General features: G+C 40.1%; 1 protein-coding gene and 1 long non-coding RNA gene across 3 annotated transcripts in view; one reads left to right on the top strand and one right to left on the bottom strand.

Moving 5' to 3' along the window:
- The window catches only part of LOC148189985 (uncharacterized), a 34,373-nt gene that overhangs the window by 5,592 nt on the left and 4,059 nt on the right, over nucleotides 1-24,722 (top strand). The window contains exon 2 of the long non-coding RNA XR_015776255.1: nucleotides 22,033-22,101. This is a non-coding gene — a long non-coding RNA (uncharacterized LOC148189985). The remainder of the gene's footprint in view (nucleotides 1-22,032; nucleotides 22,102-24,722) is intronic.
- Nucleotides 272-24,570, bottom strand: stox2a (storkhead box 2a). Of its 2 annotated transcripts, none has more exons than XM_042485708.2 (4): nucleotides 23,958-24,570; nucleotides 12,285-12,437; nucleotides 4,703-7,286; nucleotides 272-1,151 (listed from the first exon to the last, which is right to left on the bottom strand). In XM_042485708.2, the coding sequence occupies exons 1-4, from the start codon at nucleotides 24,307-24,309 to the stop codon at nucleotides 950-952; spliced, it is 3,291 nt and encodes a 1,096-aa protein (XP_042341642.2). In that variant the 5' UTR covers nucleotides 24,310-24,570; the 3' UTR covers nucleotides 272-949. The 2 variants fall into 2 exon arrangements, with proteins under 2 accessions (XP_042341642.2, XP_087931998.1); XM_088075872.1 differs by lacking the exon at nucleotides 23,958-24,570 and adding an exon at nucleotides 14,013-14,250.

Below are 24,722 nucleotides of genomic sequence, written 5' to 3'. Positions count from 1 at the left end.
TAACTGCTGTTTCCTAGGCCAATAATGAATTTTCAGTCTAAACTTTTGGGCATAATCATGAAGTACATAAGACCTTAAAGTGCTCAGAAAATGGAAAAACGGAACATCTACATTTCATTGAAAAGTTGGCATACTCCTGTTGAAGAAGATCATGTGATATGATTGAAAGCTCCAGATCAGATGGTAAATAAACCTTGTGGTGAGATGGTTTTGCGAGGTCTTATGATGTGCATGCAAGAGGTGAGGTGTAGCTCATTCTGTCCAAACACCATTTTTGGTCACATAGCATCTTTAATACCACCATTATAATAATTAGGATATCAAAAGTATCGAGTATACATACATCATTTGCATTGCGGTACACAAATCTGAGCTGATTTATGTTTTTATATCTTTCATTCGTTGTTCTCAGGATCAACTTTTATTGTCTCGACATTGTGCTGATACATTGAATCGTCCTGAAGAACTTGACGCTATTTCAGGAAGGAGAGAACATTTAATTGGACATGTATTGTTAAGTAATATAAAAAGTTTTTTGATATTTCCAAATGTAACTTGAATCCTATAGTCTACTACTTTCCAATACCAATAGCCAAGAATCTTGATATAAGCCAAACTAGAGTCCATGTCACCAAAAATCAAAGTACTTCTGGTAGGTTTCCTCACCTACAGTGGTCTTGATATTCTGTAGTTTTTCTTCTCTTTTTTGCAGTAAAGTTCTTGAAGCTGTGGGAACAGTCTCTTGAAGCCATGCCTGTTTTTGTAACAGTCCCAGTAAATGGATTCTCAGGAGTCTGAAGATGTGTTGTGTGTGTGTGTTTGTGTGTGTATGTGTGTGTGTGTGTGTTTATGTGTGTGTATTGGTTGAGGGAAGTGATGGTCAAAATGGTGAAACACCTCACTTCCTCTCTCCTCCACCACCTTTAATGGTCTTAGTCTGTGCTGCCTGTCAGACGCTGGTGATGGAGGCCAGGCAGTTAGATGACTTCTGGAGTTTCTCAGGCTGTGTGGTGGGGGGTTCTGGGATGGCACGAAAGCTGAATGGCAGTCCGATGCCACTGGTGCCGATGTGGCCGGGGCTCAGCGCTGGATTCTGCCGTCTATTGCTCTCCACTATGCTGGATGTGTTGGATGCAAGACTTTCACGCGTCCTGCAAAAGAGACAACAGAAAGTCAAGTGTTTGCTTTCAAAATAAACAAAAAAATCTCCCATTGTGTAACATATAAAAAAAACAGTCTACGGTCTAGGTGAAACTATTTCAAAATATATTTTGCAAAAAAGTTTTTATGTTCGCGAAGCAATATTTTGCAAAACTGCAATGGTAAAACTTTTTTCGTTTTTATAGGTCACATGATGCTGGGGCTATGCGCTTATTGAGAGGAACTGGCTCCCTCGGGCATGATTCAGCAGGGGCTACAAGAAGTGTTGTTGCATGGTTTAACTCCTCAAAAGTTGAGCAGATCATCCTGAAATTTTTAATCCACAATTCTTATGTGAAATAGTGGACAATTGCCTCCCAGAAATCCCTCACACGTGGCAGCCCCCATGTATAATAGGGCTTGCCTTTCAATTATTGCTCCATAACACGCCTACGTCACCTTTGATTGGAAATAATGACAGCAAGTGTGGTGGCTGCAACAGAAATAAACCTGCTGATGTTTTGAGCTACCTTAACCATGCTTCTTGGAATGTTATCGCGAAAGGAAAAGTCTCTCAACATTGCGAGAGAGGTCGCATATTTCACCCTGTGGAAATGCAGTCATTTCGCAATTGTGTTTTATCGACATTTTTAAAACATCTCTTAAGTTATGCGCACTTCTGTAATGGAAACCCAGCTAGTGGCACACAGTGCCAAAAAACTTTTATTTCCCTGGTAGGAAATTACCAGCATCTTTCGCATCATGGGGCCTATAGAGTGCACTACAGACTTACAGTGGCGGAGCGGATGACTTACGGTTCAGCCCTCACTTAATTTAAATGGAGGTAAAATTAGTTGTGATGCTCAAACGAATGTATCCACTGACTTACAGATGTGTCTTTCACAATGTTAGTCTCTGGAAATAAAGTCTTTTTGGCCCCATGGCATCATGTGACAGATCTGGAAATTGTAATTCCACGGTTGACCCTAATGTAAAATTAGTTTAAATGCATGGTGCTGTTTCTGGGGGTTTGCTAATGACAGATGGCATTGAGTTGCATCATGGGAAGTGTATTTAGAGCTTCATCCAATACAAGTCATGCTACCTCTGCCTCTGCTGCTCTTATTTTGACAAATCCCTTTTTTAATCTGCAGTAGTAAATTGGTGAAGTTATCTCTTCTGGTGACTGTCAGAAGACGGTAAATCGCATTTACTTGTAGATGATTCACAAGTGATACACCAATATTAAACTGTTGCACTCCAGCAGAAATAACTTACTAGCTAGTACATTTGTTGATAAACAGATGTTTACAGTTGTTTATATAAGACGATCAAACCATGCATCCCATGATACTGGATTTTATCCATTTCTCATTTGCCTCAGATGTTTTTTATGTGCCAAAAATGTATTTATAAATTAGTCACTTGTCACCACGATTAATCTGTTTCATCTAAAGTTGAAACAAAAGAAAACACTGATTCAGTACAATAATTTCCAAAGGTTAGTGAGCCATTTGTTGACATTAAGTAAAGGGAAATATAACAGTGTCACAGCTGTGTGATCCAAGTTGCTTTAAAAACAATTGTAGTTTTTCAAACATTAGATTAATATAAGTAACTTACTATTGGAATACTATAAGGTAGGGCTGGGCAAAATATATTCATTTTATGACAATATTGTCATATGACACTAGATATTCTCTTCGATTTTGGATATGGTAAATATTTTTAGTAAATTTACAGGACTTTTCTAACTGTTCTAATATTTGTCTTTACCCACTTAGTCATTATATCCACGTTACTGATGATTATTTATCTAAAATCTCATTGTGTAAATATTTTGTGACAGTACCATTACTCAAACCTACAGTATTGAAATCAAGGCATATGGTCCAAAAATATTGTGATATTTGACATTCTCCATTATTTCCTGTTTAGCTTGAAACAGGTGGTAATGAAGTCGGTCAGAAATTATGTGAATCAATAATGCTTAATTCTTACTGTTTTACCAACATTTTATATGATTAAATAGCATGAATGGAACAGGCCACTAAGAGCTGCTCCTAAAATAGCAACAAAAAAAGTATTTATGTAACTATGGACAGTGTCCACTTTGTTAGGTATACCTGTACAGTCTAATGCAATCCATCCTCATTAATATACATATAATTGAATTTACACATTTCTGATAATGCCACTTAAAACTGAATATACTAGAGTTAACTTCTTAAAAATGGATGTTGTATTGTATTGCCTTATATTGCACAGGTGTATCTAATAGAGGACACAGAGTGCAGATACAAGAACCCAAATTTGATTGTAAATACATCAACCTTGATACTTAAGTCATGTGATTACAAACCAGAAAATGCCATCCACTGAGGAGAAACTGTTTTAAATGCTCCCAAAAAATTAGTAAATGGACCTTAAGTTCAGACTTTTTTTTCTGTTGTCAAAATAAAAATGTTTTTTGGCCTTACTTAAATTACATATAGACCTTACAATCTGGTTTTACAGCAGTCCAGATATTTGAAAATATTTTAGGTCCCACTTTGTACTTGAGTTTACCTCCCACACTTTACATATAATGCTGGCTTAAAGGACCAGTGTGTAGGATTTAGGAGGATATACTGGCAGAAATGGAATAAGTATGTTTTCTTTTGTGTATAATCACCTAAAAATAAGAATAATTTTGTGCTCCTTACCTTCAAATGAGCCGTGTATATCTACATAGGCAGCGGGTCCCTAGTTTATGGAAATGTACATGTTGCATCGCCATGTTTCTACATTAGCCCAATATGGTCAAACCAAACACTGGCTCCAGATACGGCTATTTGCATTTTTGCATCGGCCAACGAAGTAGTAAGAAGCCCAACTGCAAGGAGCAGCTTTGGAGTTACACTGTCAGTGAGAAGAAAGTGCTTAATTCAGTGTTTATATCAGTTAAAATCACCGGGTCCGTTTGTTTTGGAGCGGAAGGGACCTTTGTGGATAATTCGGTTAAAACCTGTCTGGAAGTTGTCTGGATCATAAGTTGTGGGGGAAAAAAGGTGACTTCACATTAGCATGTGTTGGACTAGCAGTGGCATGCCAAAATGTGTCAGAAATACACAGATTTTTATGCTGAAGCTCCTTTCACCAGGTTTGTTTATTTTGGAAATGAAGATACCTCTATGGATAATTTGGCATCGTAAAAACCTCCTGAACTGGATTAGAAAAAGGTGAGCACTCATTAACTAGAGAGAGAACAGGTCTGGGCCCATCCTCGAGATGCCGAACTGCATCAGAGATTCACTGATTTGTTATTTGAAACCGCTTTATTCAGTGTTCATAGCTGTTTAAATCACCTGCTTTGTTGTTTCGGAGAGGAAGGGACCTCAGTGGATAATTCTGCCACCGATAAATGAAGATGTTCCAGTTGGGAGAAGATTAAGCTGGTTGCAATCTACATTTCACCACTAGATGCGACCAAATCCCCCTAAATTCTACACACTTCACCTTTATGACTTAACATTTTGTAGAGTAAAACTTATTAATAGCCTCAGTTCATTTTGGCACATACCTGGGGGAGTTGAACCCACTGTCCACCGTGACACTGCTGCTGTCCATGCTGTCCAAACGGGCAGAGTGGGCTGACTTCTGGCTGCTGCTGTTCTCCGTCTCCTTTGGGCTGAGTAAGGTCAGATTGGTCTCCAGTTTCCGCTGCAGATCATGGTCCTTCTCCCGCTCCAGTAGCCACTGCATGGTTCCCTCCCCACCACCACCGCTGCCTCCACCGTTACCACCCACTTCCCCGTGGTCTTTGTTGTCCTCTGCCGTCGCCAACTCTTTGTGCGAGTCCTCCTCTGCCTCTTCCTCTTCCTCATCATCTGATACATTATAATAGTCAAAGGAGGCGGAGGGGACTGTTGGCTCTAAGCAGCCCTGTAAAACTGCCGGTGAGGAAGTGGCTGAATTGGAAGGCTGCTGGGGCTCAGGATTGTCTAGGGCCTCTGTTGATTTGGCATGTGAGGCTTTCCGCAATGTGCCGGACTTGGTGTAGCTGCTGTCCACGTAGCCTGTGGACAAGGCATTGTGTGGAGGTTTGAACAAAGTGTCCTTGCTGAAGATCTCTTTCCTCTTGATCACGATACCGCCTCCTCCCCCTCCGGGATCTACATTGTGTTGGTGTGGCGTCAAACGGGCATTTTGCGCCGGCTCTGGCGTCTGGCTTGGCGTCAGTCGCACCGAGCCGTTCTGTCCCTTTGCTGCCGACAAGTCCTCTTTGTACTCCATCGTGTGAGGAGAGGTGAGGTGAGGCGTTTGGCGGTCAGCCGGAGAGCCCTTTCGGAGTCCCCCTGATGAGGTTAATGTGTCATATTCTGATTTTGCCTGAGGCGAAGGGGCAGTTAGGATTGTTTCATTTGACGTATTGCACTGGAAATACTCATCTGTTGAGGGCTTAGGAGAAAGTCCCATTAGCTCATTGTACGTTGGCAAGCTGTCTCTGCTTTTGTTCCTCTCCATTGTACTCCGGATCCTTGACTCATCCAAACTCCCTTTCCCCAAATCAGGCACATTAAAATCAGAGTGGAACTTAGCAGCAGAGAACATGATCCTTGAGTAGTGGGAGGACTTCTGCGTGGCGCGCAGGGTGCCGTCATCAGTGTAGTAATGACTACGCTCCTCCAGAGTGGGTTCAAAGTCTTCTGGTGCCCCAAGTGATGGACCCTTGAGAGAGTTGTCCATGGACCGAGAGCGTTCCTTTGCTTGATCTGACCTCTCGTGACGCGACTTCCTGTCCTGATTGTGACTGTGACTTCTTTGCACTCTGGACTGGCACGTCCCACGCGATGGCTCGGGGAAGGGCATCTCTGTCCGTCTCTTGGCTAGCTCTCCAGACACATCCCACTCGGGGGTAACAGGGCAGTACGATTCAGTAATGTTGGGGTTGCTATGGACCAGGTATGTTGCACCTCCACTTCGCCTGCGCTCTAAGGTGTACATGGCCTCCCGAGGCGAGCGAACTAACGAGTGGCTAAAGAAGCGGTAATCTCTTTCCATGAACAAAAGGTCCCAATTTGAACCCTCAGATGGGTCTCCCCTGGAGGTTCTGGGCTTGCTGTGTGAGCGGGACTTACCATGCGGGGCCCTCCTGTGGCCCCTCCCCCTCCTGCTTCGTGCACTGTGCTGGGCCGAAGACCCTGCCTTGTTCTTCTGCGTACGCTCTTCCTCCAGCCTCTTCATCACAGCCGTGTGCCTCGCCACATTCTCCACTGTTAGGTCAGGGTTGATTCGGCGGATTATCTCCATCTCCACCTCGCGGGGAATGGGTGTGGTTGGCACTTCCTCGTCACGAAGAGGCCACTCCTCTGGGGGGAACTGGGCTGAGAAGGTGGCCAGCTGCCTCATTTTGTCTTTCTTGAAACTCAGCCTGAAGAGCCTGAGACCAAACCTTTTGGATTGCTTCTCGCCAGTTCCGCTGCCACCACTGCCTTCTTTCTTTTTGGTCAGAGTGTCAGTTTTATAAGGAAAAGAAGTGATGCTTTTGTTCTTGTCAGCGGGCTCTTGAGGTGGCGGTTGCTGGACAGGAGGGGAAGTGGGAAGAGGGGGATAAGGGTATGACGGCGGTTCTCCTCGGTGCTCCTTGGCTGACGTGCTTGGCGGAGGTTCCCCACTGTTGTGATCCTTGGGTGGTTTACTTTGATAAGAATCTCCCCTGTGCTCCTTTGGTGACTTACTACTGTGAAGTCTAGATGATTCTTCACGATAGGAGTTGTATGAATCGTTGTGATTCTTTCGAGGAGGCCTCTCCCTCAGGCAGCCAGGTGTGGATGGTGTTGCGTTGCCAGACTGCGGCGAAGTGCATTGCTGAGGTTGCTGCTGCTGCTGCTGCTGCTGTTGTTGTTGTTGTTGCTGCTGCTGCTGCTGCTGCTGCTGCTGCTGCTGCTGCTGCTGCTGCTGCTGTTGTGATTGTTGTGGTTGGCGCTCTTGGAGCCGATCATCCAGGTGATACCACTTGTTGTTGGTTCTGATGAGAGAAGGAGTGATAAAATAGGTCTGGGGGGTGACAATGAAGTAGCCCTCTGGAGTTGGGTAGATCTTCCTCTCTCGCACCAGCATGTTCAGGGTATGTCGCAGAACCTCTGAGCTAGGTGTAGGCACGCCTGCAGGAAACACAGATCAGACCAAATTTATATATTTAAGTTAAAAAAACCAAACAATTTAAAAACAATCAAAATTTACAGGTAATAGGTTCAAAAAATACGAGATAGCTTTGTCTTGCACAATATGAGAATTGCTATTACAAAACTGAAAAAAACACACCTTGTTAAAAAGATAAAATAATAACACAAAACTAGCCTGCGGGCAATTTCAATATCAATAAAAAATACGATTTTAATAAAAAATGTGACGATAATTTGAGGTATTTTGTTTTTTCATTAATCCAAAATCAGTCCCCAACCACAAAAGCCAAGTAATGAATAATTATAATGACAGTTTATGAAGATCAAATTAAACTGTTAACTAGTAGTAATGCTTTATTCACATTTATCTAAAACTAAGCATGTCATATTCAAAATACCTGCAAACATTGTGTTTCACCAGAATAAAAATTGAACTTGAATTTTGCTTAACAGCACATACATGAATGAACATAAATTTGCACATACAGAACCACTGGTGGCAACATCAGTTTTTTTTTTTTATTTTAACTTTTTTTTTTTTTTTTTATTTTAGTTTGAATGTTATCTTATGTTTTTATCCTAAAAATGATTGCATATGTTCTTTACAATTTTAAACCACAGGCATTTTTCCCTTTTAATCCATAAAATGTGTTGAATAATAATAATAATAACTTTTCTTAAATTAACCTTAAACATTGCTCAAACAAATCCTCAAGTATATTTAAGAATGTCATGACTTAAATGTACTATAATAATGGTACCGTAACACAATCTACGATTTCTGTATGTAAAAGCTTATGGTAATTCTTAAACTAATCAGTCCCATTTCTAGATAACTTCTGAGGATATTTAATCAATCACCTCCAGAACTTAGATTATATAAACCACCATATCAGCATTAAGTAGTCCATTTTAAACAACGCCATTCATAACCTTTGTCTAGCAAAGCCTGGTGTTGCATGACATTACATCACCCCCGTTACACAGAAATGACGCAACCTTTAAGTTCAACTCCTTTCCACTGTGGCATCGTATAGAGGGAAAGATGAATTTGAGCGACATGCTTCCCATTAAATTTGATTGACAACTCAATTATACAGTACTTAAACCAGTACTTTTAAACATTTGTGTTTTTATTTAAGGCTTATTTCATCAACATTAAAAGTAACTGGATTTGATTCAATTGTTTTATACATGTAAAAAAGAGAATCACTGTAGTCTACTATTAGCACTATAAGCATTTATAATCAAATGGTTAAAATAAACTATATTGTGAACATAGTTTTTTTGAGCAACAAAACAATTTGAAGGAATTCAGAATCACAGTTTAAAAAAATGTTTTGTTCTATGTGATAACTGCTATTAGAAATTCTCAAAAAAAGAACCCTTGTTTCTTGGAAAGAGATATGAAAATAATTAGGGGCTGGCAATATGTTGATATTTTGTCAATATTGTGATATAAGCCTAATATCACCTCAGGTTTTGAACATCATCTTAATTGTGTCTTTTCCTGGTTTTTAAAGGCTGTGACAATAAAGTGATGTCATTTCCTGAAACCCACACAGTCATTATATCCTCATTACTGATGATTATTTATCAAACATCTCATAGTGTAAATATTTTGTGAAAACATCAATAGGCAACCCCCAGAATAATATAGTGATCTACTCCATTTTGCAAAGCACCATTAATAATGAGATTACATAATGTGTAACAAAATAAAAAATGCCATTTGCAATACGTCACCATATTCAAGTTTAACAGTGGTCTGGACTGTTTTAGGCTTTTAAAGTTGCTTTCACAACAGAATATCCACAATACAAAATCAGAATAAATGTGTTCCTAGGCAATGGGCACCATGCAAGATACGATATCTCAACACATTTACTCAAGTACTGTACTTAGGTGCAAATCTGAGGAACATTTAAGTTACTTGAGTATTTTATTCTCATGCCACTTTCCACTTCTACTCCCTTACACTTCAGATGGAAATATTGTACCTTTACACTTAAGTATTTCCTAACTTTCTAGTTACTTTACAAAATAAGATTTGTCCACATGAACCATATTATGGTATACAAGTGCAGTGGAAACAATTAGTCAGTTCATTAGAAAGTTAATTGGCAACTTTTTTTTATAATCATTGTGTCATTGTCATTGTTTTTTTCTTTTCATTTAATTGTTCCAGCTTCTCATATGTATGAGGACTTGCTTCTTCTTTGATTTATTAAATTCATTTCAACCTTTCTGCATGAGTACTTTTACTTAAATAATGTAACAGACTTCCCTGATTGTACTACATACTTTAGCTTAAGTAACATTTGTAATGACGCCTTTTAGATGGAAAGTATTTTTACAGTGTGTTATTTGTTCTTCTACTGAAATAAAGGATCTGAATACTTTCTCATCCACTGCTGCTGACACAACAAATATTTTGTTATATCTTGACTGTTTTAGTACATTTTAGGCCTGTTTTGCTAATTGTGGATTTAATATTTAAAGGGATGATTCACCAAAAAATGAGAATTCTGCCATAATCTACTCAACCTCGTGCTGATGGAAAGTAGGTCGAAGTTTTATAGTCCAAAAAAACACTGCCAGAGGTTCATGGGGAAAAGGCGTTGCACTCATCTCCCAAACAATCGAAGCAAATGGTGACCGGGATTCGAACATTTAAAATAAATAAATAAAACCACAAAATGTCTCCAAACTGTTCATCGGAAGCCCCGAAGCTGTGCCAAGTTGTTTTTAAAAAACCTCACTGGCACCATGTTGTTAGCCTTGCTGTTGCCTGTAGCCTTTAGCTCCTAGTGTAGGAGCCACATTCACATCCGGCACTTGTGCAAACCAACAAGAGCAGACAGTATCTGCATTTCAGTGTTTACATGCTACCTGCAAGCCTCCCCCACAAAAAGAGACTTGTGTCAGATTTAAAACTACTGTGTGTGGAAAATGAGAAGCTTCTGCGTAATATGTAAACACTGGCGTGCAGATACTGCAAGCTCTCGCTGGTCTCAAGCGAGCACGCATACGTGAATGTGGCTCCCACACTAGTAGCTACAGGCTACAACAAGGTTAAACACATGGCGTCAGTGATGTTTTTTCAAAACAACATGGATAACTTAGGAGGGGCAGTATGGAGACATTTTGTGATTTTATTATGTTTTGGGTTTTTTAATATTTGAATCCTGGTCACCATTTGCTTCAGTTGTTTGGGAGATGACTGCAGCGCCTTTTCTCTGTGAAACTCCGGCAGTGTTTTGTGGACTATAAAACTTCATCTGACTTTCCATCAGCATGAGGGTGAGTATAAATAATTACTGAATTTTCATGTTTGTGTGACCTATCCCTTTAGTTCAGGGCTGCAGTTATTGTCTGTAAAATGTCAGAAAACCATGAAAAATGTCCACCTCAGTTTTTCAGAAACCAACAAGAAGCAAGGTCATATGTCTTATTTCATCCAAACAATAGTCCAAATTCCAAAGGTATTCCGTTTACTATCATATATGACAGAGAAAAGCAGCAAATCCTCATATCTGAGAAGCTGGCACAAATGTATATATATATGCATAATATGTATATGCATTTTTAGATAAAAAGGATTCATCCAAAGTCAATGAATCTGCCAATTAATTTTCTGTCAATGGGTAAATATACTAATTGTTTCAGATCTGTTCTTGTTAAACATTGTGATGCTATTGAAGTGAAATATCTCAATTCTTAGGTGAGATCATTACATCGTATTTGAACCTGGCTTTTATGTAAGATGTGTAAAAAATGAAAAATCATTGAGAGGCTATTAATAAGCAACAAATTGGAGGACAATACACCATGGCACGACACATGCACAGATGTATATAGTCACCATTTCTTCCTTAGAAAATTAGTTTTGTAAATACAAATGACATATACCACATAATGGGCCTCATGCAGCAACTATGTCTTAAATTTCTCTTATATTTTTTATCAATTTTCTGGTAAGAAACTATGAGAAGTCATCTCCAGATACACCAAATGTTTACAACCATCCAAATCTGCTCTTACCCAGGTGTGCTCAATGATGAGTCCCACTTGACCATAAGTCACCTCATCTATTAACATAAGCAACACCTCAACACTATATAAGCGCAGGTTTAGTGCTGTGAGCAAAGACTCTGGCACATGAATGGGAGAGATGCCACCAAAAAAACCCAAAAAGGCTGTAAGAAGAACTTTCAGCAAATGTGATTTTCCAGTGTCTGTACTAGTGCTCAAGGAAAATCAAAAAGGAGCAGTAGTGAAAGAAGTATTCATATCCTTTACTTACTTAGCACATACTAAAAAAACTCTGTAAAAATACTGACTAGTTACTTGTAAAAGCCTGCACTGAATATATTACTCTACTAAAAGTATTTAAGTAAAATCAGGACAATGTATTAATATATTTAAAGAAAAAGTGCTCATGCAGTAAGTTTAAATAAATTTAACAAATAAAGTAATTTAACTAATTAAACGAAAAAGAAAGTCATCATATTTGAGAGGCTTGTGCTGTAAATTGTTTTTGCATGAAAAATAACAAATGATTATTAAAATAGTTGCCAATTAATTTTCTAATTATTAGACTAATAGTTTCACTTGCACTTGTATGTTTTATGGAGTTTTTGTGCAAAAATCTTATTTGTAAATTATCTTGTAACTAAAGTTATCAAATATTAGTAGTAAGGTAAAAAGTACAGTATTTACCTCTTAAATGTAAGGGTGTAAAAGTATGAAGTGGCGTGAGATTAAAATACTCAAAGTAAATATTTCTCAAATTAGTACTTAATTACTTTACTTGAGTAAATGTGCTTAGTTATATTTCGGCACTGGTCAGAACAGATTGCGGATACAAGCAAAAATAGGAGAAAATTTGTCTGTATATCATTTCTCGCATGAGGCCCAATGTTTCTGCATGCTGTAGTACTGTCCCATTTAAAAATCGAGGTCAGAGGAGGGTACCTGGGAAGCTGGCAGTGAGGTGCTCCACCAGAGCCTCCTGGTTGACAGGCTTGTGGGCAGAGTTCATAGCAGAGATGGCCAGGCACAGGATCTCCCCCAGCGGGATGAACTGTGACTGGCTAATAGGTGACATACTGATCGGAGACACGTCACCTGCAGGAGGAGGAGGAGGAGGAGGCACAACTGTTAGATCATGAATGAACAGCAGGCGCAGCGTGTGAAGCAATGATGTAATGGTCAAACGGCAGCAGTTTGCATGCTGCCTCCAACAACTCCACCCCCTCCTCTCTGTGCTTCCTTTCGCCTCTCGTTCCTCCTGTTTCTCACAGGTTAGCAAAGCTGCTGCAGCATCCGTAGTTTGAGATCACCTGCAAACCTTGTTATTCAATTCACGTTATCTCACAAACAAGCTTACACACTCACACCAAACATATTTTTAATTTAACAAAATACAACCGACTTCAGCGCCACATTGAGAGCTTACACACAAATTCTCTGTTGCCTTTGTTGAATTAAGCTGGCTTTGCTGTCAGCAGTAGTGAGTAGTGAGATCATCCTACAACCAGACGGCCCGGCTTCAAGCCCCTATGAGAGCAAACATCTGCCCTGCTGAAAGGTTGTAAAGCAACACACTGAATCTATTGCAGCATCTGTGCTTGAGCTGACCCTGTCCTCTGACCTAAATCTGATGATCGATAGAGAATCATGGAATACAGTATAGAAAATACACCACCAGGGCCTCAGTTTTTGATTCCTAATCTACAATTGTGTCTCTTGAAGTTCACAGAATCAATATTGCCTCATGAACACAGTTTTTTTGTTTTTGTAAGTGTTGTCATCATTTTACTGTCCGCACTCCCTTTACCTGAGCTGAAATCTGTGCAGGGCCCTGCCTCCTCACCACACTCAGCTGAATGGTCAGTTAAGCAACACGATGACGTTATCTCTGCTTAGTATCACAGCCCCTTAAGCTTTATGTGGCTTTACTAGGCTTTACTCATTTTTTTTTAGTAAACACGAGAAAAGCTGTATCTGCCAGTGAATTAGAACAAAAAAAAAATCACTGTTATGCATAATATAGTATGGGACTGAAGTTGAATTGACGCTGTATTTGTTTCACATCTTACAAGGAAGCAAGAAAGACAGCAGAAAAACATGCAAATATTTATATAAAAGGGACAGAAAAGAGCTCACTTGCATGATGTGAGATGACCCAGAAGCCCTTTTGTAATCACAACAAACACAATGTATGAATCGTTACAAAATTTGGCGCAAAACTGATATGAATGATGTATCGTACAATAACTAAACTTTTGGGAAAAACTATGTAAATGGTACAAAATTTATGGATGCCCATTCTATCAGTTTTACCATTAGTTTTATCTATATTTCTCAATATGACTCAGTAAATACGAAGGAGATAGGAAAATATGTCAAGAAATAAAGATTTAAACACAGTAAATGGTTCTTAAGACAGCCAAATGAGTGTCCAGTAGTGCCTATCATACTAAGAAAAAGCTTCACGTTAAATAATTTAAATTGCTTCTCCTTCTCCCGTTCTATCCCAACCTCATTTTAAACATTAGTAATGAAAAGGGGAGGTTATCATTTCCTACTTGATAACACAAACAATTGTCCACTTTGAACTCTGACCCCAATTCAAACTGTGTCTTCACTCTGCGTAGAGATAGGGTCGAGCTTCTGTTGGTGGGAGCGTCACAGACTCACCTGGCGCACGATAACTTGGCGGGGACGGAGAGAAATGAGGAGCAGGAGGGGGAGGAAGATGCTGCTTCTGCACACGGATGTCTTTCTCACTACGGGAGAGATTGTGCTCCAGCGGGCGTTCGGTGAGCTCCGAGCTGGGCCAGGCCCGCCGCAGATTGCTGCTGCGGTTCTTCTTCATCGTGACCCCTTTACCAGGTGGCCTTCACCCCCGGGGACTTCTGGGATAAGGGGGTAGGGGAGGGGGGGGGTGGAATGGGGAGAAGGGGAAGGAAGGAGGGAGGTGGGGAAGGGGGGTGTGCAGGGGAGGTCGACCAACCTCAGGCTCAGTGCCTCCCCCGCATCAGTAAGAACGTCCCGCTAGAGCGATCACACACCAGACATGGCAGGAACCAGTGTGCACCTTCACACACATACACACGTCTCATTTACATCCACGAGCAAGCTACAAACGACCGTGTTCGCACTGTGGGTGGTTGTCATCGGCTGCTGGGCTCTCCCAGGCTGATCTGGAGCGATGGCAGCGGCGGCGGAGGTGCAGGTGATTGCGCGAGGCATCACCCTTTCATCGGCATCAGTCCCAGCCACCATTTGTAGCATCCCCATTTGCATGCGTAGGGAGGCACATTACGTAGCCGCTCTGATGTGGGAGGAGGGAGCAGGAGAGAGGTGGGGGGGCAGGGGTAGAGATGAGGGAAATGGGGCATTGGAAGCAAGGAGGACGGTGAGGAGAGATTTCAGTGGAGGTTTTGGGATCTGCTTGTTCCTTTTGAGTAGAAGGTAACAAGGGAAGGAAGGGAGGGGATGGATGGATGGTCAAAGATTCAAAGCTTAAGAGGCCCAGTCTTCGACAATAGCTCAATTCACCACAGGAGTGCTCGGCCGATCCCCGGAAAACAAAAGAGCCCACTTAAAAAAAACAAAAAACAGAAATAAAAGCTCCATTCACCCTAATGGGCAGTGAAACCTCAATAGTATGCCAAGCACCGGAGACGCCACGTTCACCTCCATCTTTATCCGATCAAGCACAAGACCCCATCGTCCTTTCGACAACAGCACACCAGGAGAGGGTGGGGAGAAAAAAATGGAGAGCATAGAAATAAATAAATAAATTTCAAGAATAGATATCCACCGTTTCCCGCAATCCAACGGAAGATGCTCCCGAGCCTATCGCCGTAGCATCCATTCATTAACAGGGGGGGATGCAAACTCCAGTCAACGGCAAATCTCTTTCAACGCTAATGCTGCAGCTGCTCCCAGCACCTCCAGGAAGGGTGTGTGAGTATGTGTGTGTGTGTGTGTGTGTGTGTATGAGTGTGTGTGTGTGTGTGTGTACGTGTGTGTATGTGTGTGTGAGAGAAAGTGTGTATGCGCGCATCCGCCTGCTGCGCGCGATTCTGCGTGAGCATGCATGCGTCTGTGTCTGGGTGATTGAGGCTGAGGGGAGGGGAGGATGCGAGTGAGAGAGAGAGAGGGAGGGAGAGAGATCGAGGACATACATAAGGCAGAGAGGAGAGCAAATATCAACAGCTCGAAACACATACAAGAAAAAAATAAAAATGTTCAGCCCTCAGATGATGTCCAGGGAATAGCTCAAGCTCTGAATCTTTTGGCCAAATTTCCATCCCCACCCTCCTTCCTGTCCCCTTCCCTCAAACCTCTGCTCTTGAAGGATGAGGGGCCCCTTAAGCCACCATCCTTCCTCTTTCTGTGTCTCACCTGAAGCTGAAAACTTGTCAGGGCCACAACCAACAGAAAGTCATTTGAAAAAGGTGCTGATTTGTGTCTTTTTCGTCAGTGCTTTCCACCAGTTGATTCAGTTACTAATACTGTGTGGAGCTGTCAGTGACAGAGGAGAAAAAAACCCAAAGCATCACCTTAATCACATCCAGAGTAGCAGCACCTGCTAGCTGCGGACTCCTGCTGACTCACATGTGTGTAGTGTGAATGGACGGTTGGAGGGACGGAATAAGGAGCAAAGTGAGAGGGCAGGACGGGCCATGGGTGGAGGGGAGGAGGGGGGACGGTGTCACAACCAATCTGCTCCAGTTCAGTGATACCAAAGAGAAAGAGGAGAGGAAGGGAAGGAGGGGTGAGGAGGAGGAGGTAGAGCGACACCACGCCAGCCATTTTATTTCTCAGTAGTGCTGCAACAGCCTTTGTTGCCATGACGACGCAAGCCGATGATCTCATAGCTGTTACCTTTGAGTGCTGTTCCCTTAAAGAGCCAGTTACTCAAGATAGAAGCAGACTGACACCACATAGATGAGGACTTAGCTGTCTATGGACAGAAAATACTCGTCTATTGCTGCTGAAGATCTGACATCCTTCATATGCACTACAAGGCACAATTACACTAAAACGGGGGCAGAAAATAGCAGATTGTCCAGATAATGGACAGACATTTTTTCTGGAAAACACACGTATGTGCTGTAAATAACCCCTGTAAAGTTCTGCTGACTCCACGTCATTAGTAGCCCAGCTGAAAAATTATTAACAGCACCAATATTGATAAATGATTAGTTGTTTCAGTCCTTTTTCAAACAAAAATGCTAAACATCCACTGGTTCCATCAACCCAAATGTGAGGACTTTTTTTCAGGCATATATGGCAGTTAGCTGAATACCTTTGGGTTTTGGCGCATTGGTCAGATATAACAAGCAATTTAGGGAGATCGCTTTAGGCTATGGGAAACTAGGATTGCAAGATAATATCAGCATGTCATTGGTATTGGCAGGTATCTGCTTTAAAATTATAAATCAGTATCAGCTAACATGCTGATATCTGCCGATATCACAAACCCATGCAGTATATTTGTTTTTAATTAATTTAATTTAATTTAAGTGAAAATTTACAACACATCAACCCTAAGTTGAAGTGTTTTTCTTATTTTGTACAATGATTGAATATTACATACATTAAAAAGCATTATACTTCATGTTTCCATCTGCTGGTGGGTTATCACATTAAGAGGATGCATAATATGATGTTAATTTTTCAACAGAAGAGACTTAGATAGGGAAAAAAGGGAAAAAAAGTGGATATATTGATAGAGATATCAGCCAAATGGGTTGTTTTTATATCGGCATATCAGATATTGGCAAAAAAGCTTTGTGCATCCCTATGGGAGACTATAATAACATTTTTTTAGTATTTCTTGCATCTGTTAGATATAAAAAATAACAATTTATTGAGGAAAAAAACAGACAAGTAATTACTAATGAAAATGAATGCTTAGTTGAAGCCCTTGAGGTGATTCATGTGTTTTTATTCTCCAAGCAGGCCTTAATAGAATAATGAATAATGACATTTTTAAATCCCACAGCAATTGTTATTTTGACAAAACTTGTTTTTCTACTGAGTCTACAGCCATGCTAGCACCAGGTAAAGCTGCACTTCAGCACAGAAAGACACTGCTTTGAGCTAATTACTACTCCCAGCATGCTAACATGCTCACAATGACAATGGTGATGTTTAGCTGGCAGAATGTTTACCACGTTCATCATCTTAGCCAGTATGTTAGCATGCGACATTCAGAGATTATCTACGATTCAGAGTCTGGGGCGGGACGTCTGAACATGGTTCTCAACATGGAGGTGACTGAGCGAGCAGCTAATGGTCCTAACTCAATAAACAGTGCTAACACTGGCAACAGTGCTGACAGCGGTAACACTGTTTCCACAGTGGAAAACTTGAAAACCACCTTTTTTAATTTATAGGCGTTTTTGCCTATATTGACATGCAGCAAGGGCTTGCAGGTGGGAATCAAACCCGGGCCGCTGTGGAGGCCTCAGTCTATATAGGGTGTGCACTCTACCAGTTGAGCTAGAGGTCACCCCGGACGCTACACTTCTGCTTGATGTCAGTGGAAACCATTATATATTGCAGACTGCCGGAATTTGGCTAGCCAGGGGGACACGCTCACAGGGACTCACATGCACTAACATACTTAATGACCAGATCGGCTTCCACAACAGTCCAAGGAGAAGCTCTGATTACAACACACACAGACGTAGCATGTCTTCATTTCTTGCTTAGGATGCTTTTAATCCACTCTTTACATAGCAAATAGTGGTTTGCTGATATACTAATGTAAATGTGAAATACAGCACCTTTAATACAAAGTGCATCTGAGTTAATTTTGCTGGTATATATGTCAAAACCAAAGTATTAGACAAATTAATATTGCAACCTGGTGATGGCGTCAGACGAAACATCAGGTAGACCAACATCCATCGAGGCACAGCTAGCATGGCTTAAAATGTTTGGAAGCTGCGAGTTATGTTGTGTTGCCCTCTTGTGATTTTTTTTTAGCTGTCAATCAAATATCTTTTAGGAGCAGTACATAAGCTCAGAGCAAGACGACATTAATAATCTAATGCAGACTGAATGTGTTTAAGACTTGTAATACAAATATATAACCAATAAAATGTAATTTATTGAACTCTGCGTGCAGGATGGTTCCTACTTGCTTTGTCTTTAGATTAACATAGAAATAGTGGAATAGTACCGTCCTGCAGTTTAAGACAGTAGTCCTGAGCTGCCAGGCAGTAAAGGATTTGTAGCCTATTCTTACTTCATCCAACTTCCTTGCAAACGGGACCATTTCTGCCAGTGGTCTGCCCTCCAGTGGAACATTTATGACAACACGTGTACTTCACAGTAAGCTTTCTAGTCCAGACTCTGAGTAAAGAAACAAAATAAGTTTTGCCCCAACAGCCTACATAACATATCTGACATTTAGATATATGGCAACAAATGTGCTGCGTTAAACATTTCCCCCAATTCTCTACTGGGATCCTCCCTTTCCTTCCACTGGAGACCTCGGCTGTAGCAGCGACTGCACTGCCGTAGTGTTTTCCTGAACAAATGCTCCACTTTTCCTTCCTTAAAAGCACACACTCCTCCCAGTCCATTGTTTATATCCTGCCAACGGATACAAAGTCCCTCCGTTAATCAGATTGAATTGTCAGTATAAAAAAAAAAACCCTTCTTTGTTTCCACACAGCTGAAAATCCACAACTTTTGTCAAAATGTTGAAATCCAGCTACTTTTTGGCTCTCAGCCCTAATGAAACATTCTCAGACAGTCGGCGGGATAATCTGCATTATGTAAACATGCAGCAGTCACATGAGTAAATGCACTATATGTCTACAAATCAATTTCACAACATCCATTGGACTTCAGCGAAACTTGAAGAAAACTTAAATAATATAGTCTGTTATTTATGTTTTATGTGATAGAGATTTTAATCCATTCCTATTTTTTCATTCAAGCTCAATAATGTCTTAATAAACATGTACGACAGGCTGTTTCTGCAGTCTTTTGTGCAAGACATATCTATGAAACAGCAATTTTTTGAGATGCACTTATTTTTTCAAAATCTTGTTGATAAAAGATAATATTATTATATAATGTTGTAAATTAGTTTAATTTATAATTTTGTATACATCATTTAAAATGCTGACTTTCTACACGCAAAGTTAATGAACAGCCTGTGGTGAAAATTTGTCTGAACTTTGTTTGAACCTGCCTCTCAAACTCAAATCTTTACACCACAGCTGAGAAAATGAGTCGCACAGAAACTTGCAGCTCATGCTAGAAATTAACACTGCAGATGTTTTCATTTGAATTCTATGATTATTCCATAAGAATGCAACACCCCAAAACATTTTTGCCTGCTAGAGTTGTTTCATCTTAAAGAGGCCTAAATGTTAAAATTTAACTCCTGCTTGAATTCACATGAGTTTACTATTAAACTAAAGATTGGTTATGTGACCCAGTAATGTTGTTCACTGTTGGATACATTGCAATAACAAAACCAAATACTTTTCATCATTGGTCCCATTAGAAGTTAATATTTATCTAAGATTTTTTTTTTTTAAAAAAATGGAAAACTTATAATGCACAAAAATATGTCAGTATCTCATCTGCATGTGGGCCAACAGCATGTAAAGCTCTGTTGGTTTTGGCATTATAGAGTCTGGTGAGTTATTAGCTATTAGACAAACATTCCACAGCTTATCAGTGTTTGCTTCTGTATTGTCAGTGTAGTATCTATCACTTCGTCTGACAGAAAGACACAAAAAAGCAGCAGCTAGACAAAATTACAATCTATCTTAAGATTTACCTTTGGACTATGACAGAACCTACGGTACTGAAGGTTTTAGATTAATGCAAACAATGTCTAGCAGCTCAGTGTAGAAATCTGATAACATGAAAGGAGCTGTAGAGATGTTAGAACAGTCCATGAATGCTAAAATTGACAGTTCAACCAGATCAGTCTGGTCGGTGTTGTACCTAAACAATAGGAGCCACAGTTTGAGTTTAGCCAAACAAATTGTGAACTTTGAGTTTAAAAAATATCTGTATAATTATCAGCATTAGGGGTAGTGAACTACATGTAATTAAACATGTTTAACTGTACTTTGCCATAGCTTGCTAGTAGTTCAGCTACATTTATATCTGCATAATGATTCAAGTTGTTAAATTAATTCTTCGCCTTTTTTGTCATTGTAACACACACTTCATTCAAACTCAACATACACAAAACCAAAACTTTCCAGGTCAGTCTTGTTAGTAGCTCAGTTCAAACAATCACCACCTCTGGTGGAAATAAATCCTTAATTCGCTTAGTTAGCTGCTTTCTGCTCAGTCTCTGCTGTTGCGTGTTGACCGGCTGTTTACAGTTTTGTAACGTGATGCCACTGCATGCAAAAAATCCCCAACAGCCTCTCCAGAATTAAGTTAATAGAAGATGACGGTCCATATTTTTGACGGTGTTGAAAATCAAACTGTCGGGATTTGTAAATACTCTGGTATACAAGGCTACTGCCCACAACTTTATTTTTATGGAGCCAAGGAAGGGATGTGGACGAGATGCACTTTTGCAAGATCTTACATTAGCTTTTGCTGACATGCCTTGTCCCTCCCCATGAATAGTGGTGTTTCTGTGTGAACAATTGGGCAATTTTTGCAATAAACTAAAGTGATTAGCATTTTTTTGTGGCTTGTGGCTTTTTTGCATTATATTTTTTTATAATTTGTATCACATGCACATGGTTAATTTCATCTTTATATGCAAAGTAGTTTGGATTACTTTTTCTAAGTACCTTTAGTTAACCAACTAGAATTATCCCATGTGTATCCTTGCTGTAGTTCCACAGTGAAATAATCAGTTGCTTGCAAATCTATCCTTTCATCTATGCCTCCCCAACAATGACATTTATGTAACACAAATACACACTACAAGGTCTTGGCCACCTGAGTCAGCAGAAACAAGCTGTAAACACACTGGCATCACTTTTTAAGTTGATATGACAAACAGTTGCCTATTTAAATATCCAGCAGATTCAGAGCAACATAAGCATTCATTTTGAGTCTAATTTCTTACCACCCAATGAACTTTATGTCTAATATTTGCACTGGCTTTATCTCTGTTTTAATCTCTACCAAAATGTATGCCTAATATTTGACTCTTCAGCTGTTTAATGCTCCACTGTGTTAACCAGCGAGTTGCTAACTGTGCATGCCTGCTGTTTGTTGCTGGCTTGGTAGTGTACAGTTGGTTTATTAGAGCTAACAAAAAACAGCTGCCTACTGCTTCTGAGTGAGGGCAGTGAGAATGAACCAAAACAGCAAGTAGAGAGATGCTAAAACGCTCAAGAAATAAAGGAAACTGCAGATTTGGGTGATAATTGTCTAACATTACAAGCAACACCTTTCGCATTTCAAAAACTCATCTAACCCATTGTTGATGTAAAAAATATTGATTAATGCAGCTTTAAATTGACTGCATTTGCTGTGTAAAATAGCACCATAACTCCTTTCCCACAGGAAGCTCATGTTGTATTTCAGAAAAAGTGTATTAATAATTTTCTCCATTATAAAATGCTGCTGGAAATGAAAAAATGCTGCATGAAATTAAACATGACTTTACTTGAGGTACAATATTTATTTATTATTTATTCAATATTCCAAACAAACAAGTATTTTCTGACTTGTTCTGTTGTCTCTGCTACAGTTTGATGCTGCCCACCAACGGGACTGACAATCGGAACTGAGGCTCCATTGTGAAACTGACATAAATAAGGTAATCTATGACATGTTGCATGCTTCTCTCTCATTTACACACACACACACACACACACACACACACACACACACACACACACACACACACACACAGATAAGGGCAGTATGATGGGTGCAGCGGTTAGACTGGCTGACAATACCTCAAGTCGTCCAAACCTGTCTCAGCACATACATGAGTTATAGCCTTGTCAAAAGAAGATGAGTATGAGTGTGGGAATGTTGAACTGGAGTAGAACTGGGCACAAGTCTCCTCTCTCTGAATGAGTAAACCTACCTGATATGAAGCACCTGAGGTTATAAGGTGAGATGCTGCCTAAACTCTCGTGGGACTAGCTACGACTGGTTTCATGCAACCTGTCTTGACTAACAGTAGGAGTAGACCATATCATATAAAAAACCTTAGGGGAAAGTATTTTTGCTTCCAATTATTAAAAGGAGAGTCACACTTGGTTGAATGTTTATCAGCACTCCTTTGCCAGCGATTAAAGGAGTGTAGAAATCAGCATGAAACAACCAGCAGTGCTCTAAAGAGCCACAAACTGCAGGTAAATCTGTCAGAAAAGTAGATTATCAAAAGTAACACTCATAAATAAACAGAGAGAAACTGTGGTCACAAGTTGAAGCTGACAAGACACAGATATATATATGGTCCCCTTAGGCAAGTCAATCAAGAAAAGCCCACATCTCAAGTCTTTTTAAACCAAATCTCAGTCTGGGATAAAGAGTCAGTCTTCTAGTAGAGCATAAACAGGCTGTATTTTTATACATTGTATAAATCACCCTGATGAAAACCCTGCTTTGTAACGCTTTGGTGAAATTAAGAATAATCTTCCAATTGGTCAGCGTGAGATGCACCTTTTTTTTCCCCACGTTTGAGCACCTAATTTGCAGGTAAAGTAATGACAATGCAGTCATCCTACAAACTGGACTTATTGATAACATTCTCAACTCTCTAAATGCTCACTTTCACTGCCAAAGTGTACAACTTTTTAAAAATGATAGATTTTTTTTCTACAAGTCGATGATTTTGCTTTGATAGGCATGTTTCTGTGCTCATGCTGCAAGCCACAATTTCCATGCAAAGATAGAAGAAAACTTTGTTTCCAGCGCTTAAGAACACATGACAGCAACTTCAGTGCTGTCTCTAAAACTGTGGAGAATGAAATTAAGTGGAAAGCAGTGACTCTTAGAAAAGGACTGCCTGTGCAACGTTACATTGTACAGTTAAGTGCAATAGCATAATTATGCATGTATAACCAGTTGTGGAAAAAGTATTTAGTTCCTTTACTTAAGTAAAAGTACTAATAACACACTAAAAATACTGTGTTAAAAGTAAAAGTTCTGCATTGAAAATGTTACTTAAGTCAAAGTAAGTGTAATCAAGAAAGTGTATTGTATAGTGTGTTGTGTAGTGTATTTAAAGTATTAAAAGTAAAAGTACCCAATGCAGAAGAATCTAAAAAACTAAAAGAAAAACCCAAACTGTAAATAAAAAAACATAAATGAACAGAAAATGACTTAAATATTTATCAAAGTAGTCTACTAATTGATTAATGGACTAATCATTTCAGCTGTACTTGTTTAAACTATTGGGTAGTTTAAATTATAACAATATATATATATATTTTTTTTTAATTTACGTTTTTAGGTTAAAAAACCTAATTTGTAAAGTAGCTAAAGCTATCAGATAAATGCAGTTAAGTAAAAAGTAAGACATTTCCATCTGAAATGTTGTGAAGTGAAAATTAGAAAGTGGCATGAAAAGAAAATACTCAAGTAAAGCACAAGTACCTCACATTTGTACTGAAGTAAATGTGCCTAGTTAGATTCCACCACTGTGTGTAACGTACCCACCTATGCACTTGATGTCAAAGCCCCGCGGTGGTTTGAGGGTCCGTCTGGTCCATCCGTTCCTGAGGACTTGCAGGTGAACTTCTTTCCCCTGAATCAGCAGCACATGCTCGTCTATCCAGCCGAGGAAGAATATCTCAGACAGCGCGTCTGTCAGCGCCTTGTTCCAGAAATGCTGCATGTTCACGGCTTTAAAATTAGCGAATACCTCGTAGCCGGTGTGATGCTGTAACTTTACAGAGTGCGCGGCCGCTGGTGGTGGTGATGATGATGGGGAGTTCTCTTCATCTTCCCCGCGAAGCTGCGAAAGCACCAGAGCCAGAGAGTGCGGAGCGACTCGAAGGAGCTTCTCCATCGTGCTTCAGTAAAAGTTTAGGGGGTCCGCTTGAAAATCAGAGACAACTGCTGCTACATTGGTTTAGACCACACGTTTTACTTTTCTTTCCAAAAACTGTCTAATAGTCTTCAGACAAGTTAAAGAAATGCACTGAGTTAGAAAAACACGCCGCGTTGATCCAGAGTCTGCAGCACGACGCTGGAAATGTTAAACACAGGTGCTCCATGCAAAATCAGGAAAATAAGCAACCTGACACGCCGTCCGCTGCAGCCAGCTAACTAACCCCAACTGTCAAAGAGCATTAGGGCCTATTTTCAGCAACAAAAGAGGCGAGGACTTGTGCTGCGTTCAAGGACCACACGTAAACTCCCACTTTACACTTTGAGAGACCATTAATGTCAGTCTTTTGTTGTTTAGAAATCGTTTACCAG

The sequence above is a fragment of the Plectropomus leopardus genome, chromosome 3, assembly GCF_026936395.1.
Source record: "Plectropomus leopardus strain MGB_pleo_1.0 chromosome 3, ASM2693639v1, whole genome shotgun sequence".
NCBI classification, from domain to species: Eukaryota; Metazoa; Chordata; class Actinopteri; order Perciformes; family Serranidae; genus Plectropomus; species Plectropomus leopardus.
The sequence above is the reverse complement of the archived record's forward strand: the minus strand, read 5'-3'. Positions and strand labels throughout refer to the sequence as shown.

Excerpts from the sequence above, each read along its gene's own strand:
- stox2a (XM_042485708.2), bottom strand. The coding sequence starts at position 24,309 with ATGGAGAAGCTCCTTCGAGTCGCTCCGCACTCTCTGGCTCTGGTGCTT. Across the intron at positions 12,438-23,957 it reads CTTTGACATCAAGTGCATAG|GTGACGTGTCTCCGATCAGT; the intron begins GTGGGTACGTTA and ends CTCCTCCTGCAG. Across the intron at positions 1,152-4,702 it reads AGTGGGTTCAACTCCCCCAG|GACGCGTGAAAGTCTTGCAT; the intron begins GTATGTGCCAAA and ends TCTCTTTTGCAG.